General features: G+C 47.9%; 1 protein-coding gene across 1 annotated transcript in view; it reads left to right on the top strand.

The window, feature by feature from the left end:
* Positions 1 to 16394, top strand: part of PTAR1 (protein prenyltransferase alpha subunit repeat containing 1) — a 195134-nt gene that overhangs the window by 93974 nt on the left and 84766 nt on the right. Inside the window, exon 6 of the mRNA XM_085633012.1 lies at positions 10820 to 11118. Coding sequence (XP_085489138.1) covers positions 10820 to 11118 — 299 coding nt within the window. The remainder of the gene's footprint in view (positions 1 to 10819; positions 11119 to 16394) is intronic.

The raw sequence follows: 16394 nt of genomic DNA, 5'->3' as shown, positions 1-16394 counted from the left end.
CCTCCAGCCCAGGTTCAATGTTCAACGCCACCCTCGACACCACGATCAGCACCGTCAGTCTAAGCCCGACTCCTGAAACTGAGCCAGTAGTTTTGTCGGACTCTGAAACATATCCCCCACCACCCAGACCACGCCAATATGCTCATTTGGACCCTGAGACCTATTTCCCTCTTGATGATGTTGATGACATTGATCCTTACAACAATGGGAATCTCTTTGATGACCTACAGGATGCCAGTGGCATGTATACCTCCTAAAACATTCATCTTTCCTCCCTAAACATGGCCATGGCAACGCAGTAGTCCGCCTCCTTCGCTGCTAATTCGGAGAGTGGCGAAGTTGCTAAACCTCACTGCCTACAATAGAGGTAAAAGCAAACTTCCCCTCTGAGGTCCTCAACCCTGGACAAACCAGCCAAGAACCTCTACTGCCTTTCAATGAGGCCCTGACTGATGTGCTGGTGGTCACCTGGGCAAAGTTTGTATCTTGTCCTCCTGTTAATAAGCAAATGGCAAGGCAACAGAGACCCGCTCCTGGGTATCCTGATTTTTTTCTTTAACGTCCCTCTTTTGAGAGACTGATAGAGCAGATGTCCACAAGGCGCCTGAACCCCAATTCATTTCCCACTAATCCCCTTGATGGAGTCAAACTAATTCAGACATTCGCTGAATGTGTGCTCTCTTCTTCCAGCCTTGCCCACCAGTCCGTCAACACTTCTTGCCTACTGGGAAGATATTTGTGTGCGTTGTAAGACAGAGTGGCATACCTCTTGCAAGCTGTCCCAGATTGTTGCTAGGTGAAAGTATTATAAGGTATGGCACAGCTGCATTACCATTTAATACTAGCGCAATACACAAAGACGGACCCCGGGTACTCTGTTAATGCACTTTCTCTGAGTCCTAACAGAGTGGAAAAGAGCAGACAGGCTACTTTGGGGAACATGTTAAGCATTTCACATCAACTCTTAAATAAGAAGCATGAGAGGGATACAAAACCAGGCCGCCCTCCTCTCACACAGTTACTCATCAAAAAGGCCTGACACTAGACAAATATTAAATACATATGATAGGTGTTCACAACCTTTTTTTAATGGGGAGTTCAGGTGATTCGTTGTTGCACATTACGGGGTAGAGAGGGTAGGTAGCACCATTATTTGTTACATCTTTCTCATTCTCACATTTGTTTGAGTTAGGTCACTTTTAATTTTTTTGGCATGAAAGTGCCAGTATCATCCTTAATCCTTAGGAATATTGGGACATGTCTGTGGTTGAATGTTTTATTTGAAAATAAATGTACACACATGGGGGGTATGACTAAAATAATATAAGCATTGCCTTACCCAGGAGGTGTAGTTGACACCCAGTGAACCAAAAATATAAATGTTTTCTGTGTGTTAATCTCAATCAAGCATTTCACATCACCAACATGGATGATAAATAATTGAGACGACTCGAGAGAAATCTGACACCAATTTATAAAAATAGGTCTGATTGTTATGTATTTTTAGACACCAAAACAAAATTAATATATACAGTATAACTGGAGTTTTCAATTTTCATGCAATAAATAAATCAATACTCTGCAACGTAAAAAACATTAACGTTGCAGGCAATGGTAAAAAATATATGCAATCGTTACTTTAGAGGGTGAGTTCAACAGAACTCACTCAGAGTTAAGATCTTAGGAGTCCTTAGACCAGTTCACAACAGCTAGCACGATTTTACATGGCTCAGGGGAGTGGGGTGCAAATGTGCACTTTCAACTGTCAAACAGAGCTGTCAATCAGACTTGTGGTGTTGAAATGGTTACCTTAGCAAAAAGGTACTTGCAGGGGAGTTGAGCAAAACCCTTTGGAAGAAAAGCAAGGAGCTGGCCCTGGACTAGGGGTCTCCAGGCAGATCCGATCTACCTGGCTCGGGGGACTCTGGTGCAGAAGTGCTCTCGGCTATCCGTGGTGCTGAACTGGATCCGCGGCCAGAGGAGCTGGCAGGTGTGCCAAGAGTGGTAAAAAACAAATGCAAGAGCTTTACGATGAAGCCACAGGAGTGATTGCTCGTTCAAGCAGATGAATGTCTTGAAGTGTTGAAAAAGCAGGTAGTACTCGAACTGACAACCAACAAGCCTTGGTACCTGCAAGCATTCTAGTTGAGGATATCTTCATGCAGAGGACTAGGGTAACGGTGTAGAAAGCTTCGTCTCTCTGAGGGTTGGGACTATAGTTCCCAGAAGCCACCTGCTCAGGAACTTTGACCAACCACACTGGACAGCTCGACGTGCAAGGCTTCAAGGGTGTGAACTTTGCAGTTGTGTTCTTGTGAAGTCTGGAGTTTGCGGAGGGGTTCGCTTTCCTTGTGGAATCAGTCTCTTTCCTTGCTCGAGTTGCAATCCAGCGGGTACAGGTTGGCTGTCACAGGTGCAGAGATTAGCGCCGATCTTCATTGTGCCCTGCCTTGTCGTGGACATGGGTCTCTTCTTGATATCATTTCGAATCCACGGTTCTGGTGTCTGGGGTGCCCCTTAAATCCTGGATTTTAGTGTGTGTGAGGACTAGTAGCCAATTGGTATCTAGTCCTGCTTCTAATCCGCCACAGTAGTGACCACATCCTGTGGGTATATGTCACTAAAACTATCCAGCTAATTCCTGTGCACACATACATGGTAAAAACAAGTAAATACAATTGTTGACGTAAGCAAACTGTACAGAGTTCTTGAGTGTAGCTGAAAGTTTCTTTATTATGGTGAAAAACGCAACCAGACGACAAGTGTTTCGTCAGGGAAAAGTAATCCCTCGACTCTTCAGGGCTGTGGAAAGTTACGTGATCTTGGTAACAGCCCAGGACCGGTGATAATTGCAGCCTGGCAGGGCACGCTTATTACAAAAATGGGAATTCAAAGCAGTAAAATTGGAGCGTCTGTCAGAATCTGAGTGATGCAACGTATACGGAAAGCCGGTGATAATTCCAACCCGGCTATCCTGATGCCTATTTGTGAGAAAGTGGCTCTGTATATACTGTTCCCAAATAGGTACAGGGTGTACAGAGTCCACAGTCCCCAGAGGTTTGGCAGAGGCTAAAGTTAGATATAACCTTACTCTCTAAAGTGGTAGCTTGGTCGAGCAGTAAGGCAGTATCAGAGGACAGTGTAAAGCATTTGTTGTACACACTCAGTCAGCAAATGGTCTCACACACTCAATAACTGAACTCTAGGCCAATGGTTTATATATAAAAAATATATGCTTGTTTTATTTTAGAACCAACAATTGGAATTAAAATAAACTTTCTCAGAATGAGATGCTTTATATAAATACTTTTGCAATATGCAATTGACTTTTGTAAACCGTTACAAGTGGTTGCAATAGGCAACACTATTTTACACACAATAATGCATTGAGTTCAATGGAAGTTTCAAGTTATTTGCCACAGATTACTTTTGGAATTCCAGGACTGGATCCTAGATTCAGTCCTGGGTCAGTACTTAGAATCAAGTGATAAAAGTCGACTTAATTACTGTGATGATTTTTAGACAATATTTTGCTATTTTAAAAGTTGACACTTGAAAATATTTCATAGAAAACAGTCAATGATTCTCTATGGAAGAACATTCAAGTTGCAGGTATAGTATGTTCTCGTTACTTTTGTAATCCAGTACTGGCTACCTAGACTCCGTACTGGGACCTTTATCCAAAACAGGTAAGCAATTACGTTTTCAGAAGTTATACGATTTTTAAAGAATATTTAAAGTTTGCAGAAATTGGCACTTAGAAGAAATTTCACAGAAAAACAGTCAATGATTCCCTATGGGAGAAAATTGGGTTACTGGTAAGTACAGTTGTAAGTATTTTTCAGAGTCAGTACTGGGCACCAAGATCCAGCACTGGGAGCTCACCCAAGAGCAGGTGAGTATTTTCGTTTTCGTTACTCTGCTAATTTTTGGTGAATATTTTAAGATTTGAAAAGTCCACACTTAGAAGAAATTTCTGGAAAAAGCCAGTCAATGTTACCCTATGAAGAAAATTGAGTTATCGGTTTTAAGGTAAGTACTTGACTGGCAGAGTTGAGGTTCTGGGCATAGACTCAGGGGTCCCCCAGGGTCAGGTAGGTACAGTTGGTTCACCCCCAGCAGCACTAGGGCGGCCGGGTGCAGAGAGAGTTAGGCCCAATGTTATCCTATGAGGGCTAGGGGGGCCTTGGTTGGTGGCTGCTGACTAGCAGGCCACGCGGCTGTGGGAGCAGGGCTCCTGGTCACTTACTCAGGGCAAGTGAGTGGGGAAGTAGATGGGTGTAGAGGTTGCACTGCCAGGGCCACTCGGGCGGCTGGGTGCAGGGTGCTTTTTAGCCTTCGGGGGCGCTCAATTGATTTCAATGGGAAATCTACGGTTTAGAAAAAAGACTGCAAGCTCGGGGACGAGGATTCTTCAGGTGCCACCGCCACTTCGAGAGGTAAGTTGGGTAGTTGGAGGATAGGTAGGTACCCCGGGATTGGGCACAGGGGGCCGCGGGGCACCGGGTGCAGGGGTGCCTTTTGCTGTCGGGGAATCTTACCCTCTGTTGATCGCGGTTGTGGGGGCACCTTGTTCTGAGGCTGCAGGCTTCTTCAGGAGTGTCGAGGGAGCTCCTTGGGTGCCGGACTCAGGGTCACAGTCGCCGTGGGGTTGTCCTCGTGGTCTTTGTTCACTCCGGCACAGGCCAGGCTTGGCTGGTGCAGAGTGTGCTGGGTTAGCGGTTCCAGGCTGCTGCCAGGGATTAGAAGTAGATTTTGAGTAGAGCCTCTACTCATGGGAGTTCCAGGGGCTTAGAGTCAAAAGGTATCCAGGTCCTCCAGGGTTTGTGAGGTTGCTGGCAACAAGAGATGCCGGGTTGGAGCAGGAGCAGGTTCGAGGGTCGACAGGCCAGTAGGGCTGGGGCCAAAGCAGTTTGTGTCTTCCTCTTCTTAGCAGCTGCAGGGCAGGTCTTCTTTCTTCTAGCTCTTTTTCGGATTTTGGAATCTGGAATCTGGGGAAGGAAGGTTCAGCGTGCCCCTAAATACTAGATTTAGGGGCGTTACAGGTAGGTGAAGGGCAGGGACCAATGGGTCCCTGTCCAGGGGTGGGTACACCCCCTATCCTGCCTCTCTCCTGTGGGAGGGGGTCAGTAGCCTTGTCCTGATTGGGTAGGGCTTCCCATCTTCAAGATGGCGAGAGCCCAGGGATGTGCTTCACCTCGCCTCCCCCACCTGACGGGTGGGGTTGGCAGGCTGGCACATCCCCTGTCCTTATTTGGGGTTTCTGGCCAAGATTCCCGCCCGAGTGGGGGGTTGCAGTGGCCTGGGGAAGCTCACAGAGGTGGCATGCCTTTGAAGCTTCCCTCTGCCCATCCTGGGGGAGGAGATTTAGCACCTCACCCAGGATGTGCATTGTTGCAGGCCCAGGAGAGCAGGGGCTCTCCTACCCAGGGGTCCAGCAACATGTCTGCTGTGTGGCAGCCTAGGCAGCCTCAGAACAGACGTGGATTGTGGGTTAGGTTTCAGGGGGCCTCTCTAAGATGCCCTCTGTGGTGCTTGGTACATTAAATCCCACACTGGCATCAGTGTGGATTTAAAGTGCTGAGCAGTTTGATACCAAACTTCTCAGGCTTCAGTGCTGCCATTATGGTGCTGTGGAGTTCCTGTTTGACAAGCTCCCAGCACCATGTACTCTTAAATGGCAGCACTGCACTTACAGGGCCCAAGAATGGACCTGGGTACTGTAGGGGCACAGGGCTCCTGCCTCTGTGCCCACACCACTGGCATAGGGCACCCAGCTAGAGGGGTGGCTGATGTATGTCAGGGCAGTCTAGTTTGTGGGCATGGCACACAGGGATGTGTGCCATGTCGACTCTGTTTTGTCTTGTACCCAGACACTCAGACTGCCAGGGCAGTGTGTGGGTGTTAGGGTACAGGGCCTCTATGGGTGGCACAATGAGTGCTGCAGCCCTTAGAGGCCTTCCCTGGTCACAAGGCCCTGAGTACCTAGGGTACCATTTACCAGGGGCTGACATGTGGCCAGGGTTTGCCAATTTGGTTTTGAGGTTTTTGTTTAGGGAAGGAACAGAGGCCCTGGGCACCTGATTGGCAGGAGTCCAGGGCACACTCAGTCAAAGTACATTCAGCATTTCAGCAAAAAGTGGGGGCATACCATGCAAGAAAGATGGCACTTTCTCACAGTATTCACTGATAAGTTACGAGTAGATTGTGGTGATCTTAGTTTCAAATATCGCAAAATACCAGTACCGCGAGTAGGGAATACGTCGAGTCAGGTTTCAGAAAGATTATAATAATTTGGAATGCTTGATTTAAACGGGTGGAGTCTGTATCATATTGACGGTATGGTCAAGGCATAATACGGGTGTGTGCTGCCCTAGTCCTTTCTATGGAAGAATAATCACGCGTCCTTGCGGCTTCCGCAGCTGTTGGAAATCCGCTTTAGATTATCCTCAGCAGTTCACGATCGTCCAGTGAGAGGCCGTATCACTTTCTACCTCCCCAGGTGGAGGAACATCAAATCCAGTCAATGGGCAGAACATGGTTGTTTCATACCTTTCCTGTAATCCCCCCCCACGGCCCCTCCCACCCCCATATGCCACCCACACCACAATACCCCCCAGAGCATCACCTTTCCATACTCTGTGGAGACGTTCATTCTCTCTTGGCGCAGGGAGCAATAGAGAGGGTGCTGGCATCGGGTATTGTCACTGGCTATTATCTGTTCCCAGTCTGTGTCATCTGATCTTCCTCCTAGTGGAACGACCAGTTCAAGATGCTTATCCTGTCCCAGGTTCTATCAGCCCTGGATCCAGGAGACTGGATGGTGGCATTGGACCTTCAGAATGCTTATTTCTGCATCCCTAGCCTGCAATTCCACAAGCTCTACCTACAGTTTCAGATATGCCAAGAACACTTTCAATTCTCAGTGCTCCCCTTTGGCATAACCCGTGCACCTTGGTTTTCACAAAGGTGCTGGTCACAGCCCTCCTGCAGAGGTTGGGATACTTGTCTTCCCATTCCCTGACAACTTCCCACTGAAAGTGGGCTGGCCTCAACAGTTGTAGACCACCTCCTGACAACGACTGACCTGTTGACATCTTTAAGCTTTTCTATCAACGTGACTCCTTCACCACGGTTCCTCTTCATCAGAACCCTCCTGGATATGGTGCTCTTCCAAGCCTTCGCCCTGCGTCAATTTGTCCAGGACATTCAGGCTATGATGCAAATGTTTTGTCCTTTGATCTGAATCCATGAGAGCGTTTCTGAGGCTTCTTGGCCCCTTGCATGCTACTTGTGTACCACACTAGATGGTACATAGCGGGTTCTGCAGTGGAACCTGCACTCTGTAGACTTCGCATTAAGGGGTTCTATTGGGGTCCATCCAATTGTTAAAGGAGACTACGGAAGATCTACAGTGATAGATGTTCAACCGCAATTGGACCAAAGTCAGACCCCCTGTCCCTACTCCACCCAGATGTAGCGATTGTGACGGATGCATTGTTGCTTGGTTGACATTGTGGCAGGTCATTTGGGTGAAGTAGAGATCAGAGGACTCTGCTCTTTGGCGAAGACCCACCTCCACAACACCTTACCGGAGATGTGAGCGATCCGCTTGCCACTGAAGGCATTCTTCCTGAACATAAGGGCGGAACGGTTACAGATTCTCGAGAACAACACCAGGGCATTGTGGTATTGCAACAAATAGGGTGGGATGGAGTCAGGGTTCTTTTGCCAGTAGGCCTTGTGTCTCTGGAAGTGGCTGAATGCTCACAGGATCTCTGACCGCATAGCACCTAGGGGGATCTTTAAATGTCAGTGCGGATGAACTCGGCCAAGGTTGCCTAGAGAATCACAAATGACAGTTGCACTCGGATGTGTCACAGGGCATCTTCCACAACTGGGGAGAACCCTGTCTCGATCTGTTTGCCACCATAGAGAACTGTGTCAAACGTTTTGCACATTGGAGCTCCCAAGGCAGTTCTGTCTTGGAGACGCCTTCTGTCCGAATTGGGGTTCGGTACTCCTGTATGCCTTTCTGCTCCTACCTCGTCTGCCCAGAGTGAAGAAAGAGCGGGTCCTAGCTGGCTGCAGACTGGGTGAAGAGAGTGTGGTGCCCAGTACTTCTGGCCATGAGCAGCTGTCCTCCATTTCAGCTGCCCTTCAAGAGGACCTTCTATTGCAGCATCAGGGTCGGGTCCTGCACCTGAGCCTACACAACCTATACCTCCATATGTGAAGAATGAAAGCCAACAGTTACTGACTTTCAGTCTGTTTACCGATGTGATTGCCGTGATTTTAGCAATGAGGCATCCATCTACTAAAACGGTTTATTCTGGACTCCGGGGAGACGTTTGCTGTTTGGTGTTCGTTACATAACATTCAACCCTTGAATGCACAGTTTTCTGATCTTCTCGTGTTCTGTATTTCTTTAGCCTAACAAGGTCTTGCTGTGGTGACATTTAAGGGTTCCTTTCAGCCATCTTGCATTTGCCAGATCAGCCATCCCTCTTCAAGTTACCAGTTCTGATGCAGTTTTTAAAGGAGCTCATCCATATTTTCTAGCCAACACCATTTGCCTTAATGTGTTGCTCAACTTCCTGAAGTGCACTCCTTTTGATCTAATGCACAGTTGCCCTTTCCATCTGCTGATCATCGACACAGCATTTCTTATCACCATAACCTTTGCAAGGTGAGTTGGTGAACATCATGCATTGTCTGTTGCATTCTTCCCAGACAAACTGGTTCTTTGGACAAAAGCGATGTTCTTGACATCCATATAGGGCAACCCATCACTTTGCAGATTTTATTTTTCACCACCCTATCTCTCCACGAGAGAAGAATGGCTCCACCGTGTGGACCCTAAGAGGGCCCTTAGATTCTTCAGCGATGAGAATAACCAACCAGATGACCAACTCTTCAATGGTTTCTCTGGAGCAAACCAGGACAAAGTGGTGCAAAAGAGAACTGTCTCCCAATTGATTGTGTTATGCATCAAGATCTGCTGTGGGCTGGGTAAAAGTCAATCCCCAGAAGGATTGAACGCTCATCCAACCAGACCTGCTCTCACTGCAGTTGTATGCGGTGTGCCAGTCCTAGACATCTGTTAGGCTGCAACGTGGACATCCCTCCACATGTTCACGAAGCACCACTTCCTGGACCACCATGTCAAGTGCAAATGGGCATTTTGCCCAATATGTCTAGCAGTATTTCCTGGTCTTAGTCATTCCACAGACCCACCACCTGGGGAGGTACTGCTTTGGTATCTGCTCACAATGTGAGGAATCTGTGTTTGGAAGTCTCTGTCAGAAGAACTAGCTATGTACCTTCGATAACGCCTTTTCTGGAAGAGACTCTGTCTAACCATAGGTTGCTTTCTGACCAACCCTCCTCCCTGTTCTGTGGAATGGTCTCATATAGTCTTTTCATAAGAGCGTGAATCAGTGATTTAAACAATTTCTGAACTAAATTAACGTCATATCTATGGCATGCTAAATATTTGTAAAATGTAGAGATCCCTTACGTTTCTAAGCCTGTCCTTTCATTACTTTCACCCTCCTGTCTATTGTAATCTACTTTCTTGTTTTAAGTTTCAGGTTTAATGTAAACCACCTTGGTAACTCTCTAGTCCTGGTTGTGCTATACACAAGTTCAAATAATTAATAGACTATTGATTCTGTGCAGCGCTTGTCCAAAGACTCCGCTTGTGGGAAGATGAGTGGCTGCACAGGGTTGCACAGTTAATTTACAGCGCTGAGAAAGTGATGAGCATAAGAGTATGACTTAGGAAAAACAGGGTCACTAAAAAGTTTAAATTGGAGATGGAAACTTCAAAACTGTTTTACATGTCGAAAGCAAGTGGAACTTTGCATAAATTGGTCATCATAAAATATATACAACCTTTCACTTTTCTGATCAGTTTTTATGCCCTAATTAAGGAAGAGAAGCTCTTCAATGAATTGGGTAGTCTGGGCATAAGCAGATATTACACACGTTGGCACATGAAATGTGGATGAGGGGTGAGGATATTTTCAGCTGGTCTATATTCAGAAATTCAAAATAAGTTCATGGATTTAACCCTTTCAGTGTTTCTAGTTTACACTGCCAAGGTATGCCCCATCATGCTCAGCATTCCCAGCAGGGGAGGAGAGTGCAGTGATGAGAAAGATTCACTCTCTTTCTCCTTTGTTTTCACCCCTATGCTCCTCTTATTCCATGTTCCCCTCCTCTCCCGCTCTTCCTTTATCTTGCCCCTGCCCTTCTCTTTATTTTCTCCTTAATTTCTTTCATTCCTTCTTGCCCTTGATATCTTCCCCCATTCTCCTCCAGCCTTCCCCTCACTTTTCAATTGAGAGATTGGCTCAGTGAATTGATCCTGACAACAGATTGGCAACATTCTAGTAGAAACATTAGGGTAAATTCAGTCCCTAGTTGGGAGCCTGTCACTTCTTTACTTGAACTACTTAGTACTATCAACACTGGCCACTTGTCAAGAAGACCATTTCACAATTGGTCCAAAGGATTGATTCTGAGAACTGCTTTGTGTCACAGTATTAAATACGCTTTGAATTGGAGAAAGTGAGTGCTATTGTAGGCACTGTTACAGTAATTATGTTAAGTGTCGTACAGGGATGTTCATAGACAAAAGCAATAAAGCACATTTTGTAAGCTGTATTCTCAGCAAGAATGAATTAAACTCCAGTGCAGGGCTGGCTTGGCTTGGAGATGGCATTTTATGTTCCCAGAATACACTGAACACTTTTCTTACTGTGATATTCCTTTCATAGATCTTGATGGAACTACCTTATGTTATTTTTTTCAGATACTTCTTGATGAATTATCTTCTACGAAACTCTGGGTTGCAATGCACGTTTCAGACCACAGTGGATTTCACTACCGCCAGTTCCTAATAAAGTCTTTAATCAACAAGGCAGGGGCAGGCAGAACTGTGTCAGTCCATAACCAACTGGCAAATGATCAACCCCTTGGTCTTCTAAAAGAAGATGGAGCCAGTACGGAGGCACCAAGAGTCAATCTCTCCCTGCTTCTAGAGGAAGAAATGGAACTTATAACAGATCTCGTTGATTCTTATCCAGGGCATGAAACACTGTGGTGTCACAGGTAAGAGAAGCTGTTCTGTGGTTTTAAATTACTTTGATTGTATTTAAGTGCCAATTGTGTGCTGCTTACATCCCTCAGTTTGGGGCAAGAGGTATATTGAATGTGTATGTATTTTAATTTCCAGGACATGTATATGTCACTTTGTATTTCAAGCCATGCCCTGGCATCCCTTTATAATCCCCACATAACTGCTTGATTCTCTGTCGCAGATCAGCACAGATTGAAACTGAAAGTCTTTATACTAAGCTAGGATTGCTGCTAATTTATTTTCATCCTAGATGTACTATTCCATATTATTGAAAAAACAAACAGTCTACAGTTTTCTTGTTTTGATAATGATGACAACCTGTGCTGATTATCAACTGAAGACTAGTAAAGAAAAGCAGACGTTGGTATAGCAGAGCAGGTTGCACACTTTTGTATGAAATACAGGTTCAAAGTACATTGACTGGACAAAACGTAATGTAATGATATTGGTTTTCAATGCGTATCATAGATTATCTTAGGGCCCAGTGTCTGCTGTCTATTCGTACACATATTGAGTCGTGTGTGTGTATCACTGATATACTGCCTCTCCTATTCACTGTAAATGTATTGCTCCTTTTGAAATGTAATGTGGTTTTTGATGAATACTTCTACCTGTGGATTCCTCACTTTATGAATACCCCCTGCTCCAGCATTCAGCGGAAATTCTTTCCTAGCTCTCCCACGTCGATGAGGACGTCACAATAGCACAGCTCCACTCGCGACATCGTATGACGTCATCGAAGCCATAAGAGGACCTCGTCGGCGTGCTGACGCCAGTTCCCTTTTTTCCGCACCGTCGACGCTTAACAGTTTTTCTAGGGGCTCTCCATTTTCTTCGAAGAAAACTTTGTATCTCTTGTTGGTTTCTGATGGCTGCTTCAGGAAGACCGGATTTAAATCCTGCAGAGAGTGTGGCGGGCATATATCGATCACGGACCAGCATGAGGAGTGCCTCTGGTGTTTATCTTCGGATCATGACGTCCAAGAGTGTCGAAGCTGCAGGAAGATGAATTCCAAGGCTATTAAGGAGCGTGGAGCTAAATTGTTTATGGCCAAAGCCAAAAAGGAGAAGAGGGGTCATAAGAGGGCAAAGTCTTCGTCTTCTCATACATTGAAGTCGAAGAAACATAAGAAGTCCAAGAGGAGGCATGACTCTCGACACCGTACTTCGAAGACCAGGGCCTCGAGGTCGAGGTCGCCGACTCTGGCAGAGCGGCCTCGAAGAAAGGCTTCGAAAGGCTCTTCGCTGCATGAAGACTCACCGACTCCAGCGATGTCTCCAGTGCCTAGGGCGTCGTCTCCAGGCCAGGTGGCTTCACCTGTGTGGGCGCCGTCCCCGGCTCCGCAGCCTCCAGCTCGACCCCAGGAAGGTACGGATCTATATCCTGCTTTTCCTGCTCCTGGGTCAGACTCTTCGCATTTCCTTAATGCGATGTTTGGCATGTTTGCCAGGGCCTCTGCTCCATCCTGTGCGCCTTCAGGCCCCGTGGGTCCTTTAACTTGGGTGTTCCTCAATTGTATCCTCAGGCACCCTTTATGCCTTTCTTGCCGTCGACTCCGGCTTGGCATTTCCCAGCGCCGAGGTCCTCCACTCCAGCTCCTCGGACTCCTTCGGCTGTTGACTCTGCGCCGCCTCGAGTTCAATTAGCGTCAAGGTTTGAAGTCGATGCTCCTCCGTCGACGCAGTTGATGCTTTCATCGGCGTCGCGTGTGGCGCCGCCGATTCCTAAACAATGCTCTAGGAGAGAGGCGTAGAGGCTCCTTGAAGAGGAGGAATATGCACAGAATCAGGAGGAAGGAGAGATCGTTGATTCTATGGATGAGTTTGCGGGCCTCCGCGAGGCTAGTGGCTTGGATACTTCTCCTGAGTATAATCTCCCATCTGCGAATGCTGGTGTTGTGCAAGACATTGATCCTTATGTGGTGAAAAGGAAAGCGGCTGATTTGCTTGGTCTACAGCTTCCCTCAGCTGAGGGGAAATCTAATATTCTTACGAAGGTTCTTAATACTTCTTCATCTTCTGAACCGTTGCTCCCCTTTACGGATGCTTTGACGGAGCCAATAATGGAGGTGTGGCAGAAGCCTTTGTCTGCTCCTGCGGTTTCTCGTTCCATCTCTAGAAGGTACAGGCCCGCTCCTGGTGATCCGGCTTTTTTATCCTCACATCCTATGCCGGAAAGTTTAGTTGTCCAGGCTTCTTGTTCGAAGCAATCTTCTGGTTCTTGCCCTACCATTCTTGGTGATAGGGATTCTAAAAAGATGGAGCAGGCAGCAAAGAAGGTGTTCTCTTCTGCAAGTATGGCTCCACTAATGCAACCTGTCTTCTTGGAAGGTATATCCATGCGTTAATGCAGCTAGCTCCAAAATTGCCTGAGGAGGATCGGGATAATTTCCTGGAAGTCCTTTCTGATTCGCAGGCTGCGGCACGTCAGGTGATTCAATTGGGCCTGGACACTGCTGACTCTGTAGCTCGGGTCATCTGTGGCTGCAAGTAGACAGGCTTGGCTTTGTTCGTCTGGTTTCTCACCTGATGTTCAGGCGACTTTGCTGGATTTGCCCTTTGATGGGTCAAAACTCCTCGGTTCAAAGGCGGACTCAGCTTAGAGCGTTTTAAGGACAGCAGGGCTACTGCAAGGTCTCTAGACCTCCAGGTGCAGCCGAGAGGATGCAGCTATAAGCAGTATTGTGGATTTGGGAGATCTGCTTCCTTTCGTAGCCGCCAGCAATCTCAACAGGGCCAGCAACAGCAGAATCCCTTGTACAAGTCATACAGCGTTGAAGAAGAAAAGAGGCCTTAGGGGTGCAGATCAACAACAATCCTCTTCCTCTACTTCCCCTCCCGTCACTGTTGGTACATCAGGAAAGCAGTTCTAGATCCCCCATCTTAGAACATGTTGGTTCAGTTGGAGGTCGGTTGTCCCACTTTCTACAAGAGTGGAGACTGATCACGTCAGATCGTTGGGTCTTGAATCTTCTAGAGTATGGGTACGCCCTTCCCTTTTTGGAGTTTCCTCCTCCTTACCCTCCTTGCCAGGGTTGGTGCTCAGATGACCACTTATTGCTTTTATAGCAGGAAGTTCTTACCTTGCTACAGAAAGGTGCGATAGAGGTGGTTCCAGGGCAGGAAAGGGGTCAGGGTTGCTACTCCCGGTATTTCAGGATCACCCCTAAAAAGGACGGACACTAAAGGCCAATCCTGGACCTCAGGATTTTGAACTTTTTCCTCAGACAGGAGACGTTTAAAATGTTGACCTTGGCTCAGGTTCTTCTCGCGCTGCAACAGGAAGACTTGATGGTGTCCATCGATCTACAGGATGCGTATTTTCATCTTCCCATCCTAGGGTCGCATCGGTAGTATCTCCGGTTCACGGTAGGGTGGCAACATTATCAGTTTGCGGTTCTTCCGTTCGGTCTTACTTCCGCACCTCAAGTCTTTACAAAGGTGATGGCGGTGGTAGCGGCTCATCTCAGAAGGTCAGGTTCTGTAGTAGGGGATCTCTGTGTATAGTCATAATCTATGAATAGTCCCGCCCATGTGCGGGGACCCCGGAGCAATCAAAATATCTCTTAAGCTGTCCTGCGTTTGCAAACCTGCAAAGACACTTAAGAGACAGACAAAATAATACAGCCTAATAACAATATGGCTGCACTGGCCAGCACTTCATCTGAAGCGAACACAAAATCCAAAATAAAGTTTAAATGTCATTTTTATTCACATCTGACATGTTCCTTTATTGTAACACACTCCCTTCACCAAAATCCCTTTATACAATAGAGAGGAAGGGGTGGACAGACAAGCCCTATAGGCTGTCATTATGTGTCCGCTAAAAGGATACCGTGCCTTTAAGGAACTCTCCAGAGACCCCCGGTATCCCAGGATGCACAGCCAAAGCAAGTTACTTTCAGTTCTTTTTTCCGGCTCCTGCTAGCAGGACCCTGGAGCTTGAGCTCTTCCCTTTTGGGTGGATATTTGGTTAATAATTGGTTTTTTTGATAAAAGAAGTTGTTCATTCGACGTCTAGAGCCTTTCTCTGCTGCATCCTGCAATTTGGTGCAGTTTGACCCACTCTTAGCATGGCTTTATTTGATAAATGCCCTGAGTGTGGGAGGAAAATGGCCAAGACGAACCCACATGATGTCTGTATTCTCTGCTTATCGTCTTCACATGTCCCTGCTACATGTGACATCTGCAAGACCTTCTCCAAGAGGACCCTGAGAGACAGAGAGAAGATTCGCCTTCAGGGACAGGAGAAGCAGAGAACAGGTGGGACTTCGGGGCATGGAGGATCTCATTCCCCTTCCTCTGCCCATGCTTCAGCCACTGGAGGGACCTCCGGGCAGAAAAAGGAGCAGAAACGACACCTACCGGCTGGTAGATAGCGTTCGACGTCGAAGGCGACGACGTCGACGGCGAGAGGTAAAGCACCGGTGTGTTCGCCGTCGATCCAGGGCTCTGGATCCTGGCGTTCTCGCCGTTCGACGTCGAGAGAGGGGCCGGCGAGACCTAGGACTAGGTCGCCGTCGAGGATTCCACAGTCGACGTCGACACACCATCGACGTCGTACCGAGCCCCACAGACAGCGCAGCTCGCCGTCGAGGCGAACCCGCTTGTCACCTTCGCCGTCAGCTCATGGATCGACGCCGAGACACCGGCGACTGCCGCCGAGGCGAAGGAGATCGCCGTCGAGGCACAGATCGCCGTCGAGGCACAGATCGCCGTCGAGGCACAGATCGCCGTCGAGGCACAGATCGCCGTCGAGGCGAAGGAGATCGCCGTCGAGGCGAAGGAGATCGCCGTTGAGGCGAAGGAGATCGCCGTCGAGGCGCAGGAGATCGCCGTCGAAGGACCGCCGTTCGACGTCGAGGGGACGCCGTTTGCGGTCAACGGCGAGGAGAAGCCGTACAAGTTCGACGCTTGGTTCGACGTCGAGGACATCGGGTAACACTTCGGTGATTACGATATCCAGTCGTGGATCTAGGAGAAGAGGGCGCTCCCCCTCGTTTACTTCAGCTCGGGATAGGCCCGCCAAGAAGAGAAGGGTGGACGGAAGTCCGGACAGTGCTAGTCCGGGTTCTCCTGCAGGGAGTGATGGAACTCCGCAGCCTCTCCCTCAGCCGCTGCCTCAGAAGCCTCCTACGCCTCCTTCTCCTCCTCCTCCTCCTCCTCCTCCTCCTACTCCTCCTCCTCCTCCTCCTAAGCGACCTACGCCGCCTCCGCCACCGCCGGTGCCTCAACTCCCGCCGTCTCC

The sequence above is a fragment of the Triturus cristatus genome, chromosome 2_1 (genome assembly GCF_964204655.1).
Source record: "Triturus cristatus chromosome 2_1, aTriCri1.1, whole genome shotgun sequence".
Lineage (NCBI taxonomy): Eukaryota > Metazoa > Chordata > Amphibia > Caudata > Salamandridae > Triturus > Triturus cristatus.
This window is presented reverse-complemented; position numbering and strand designations above follow the sequence as displayed.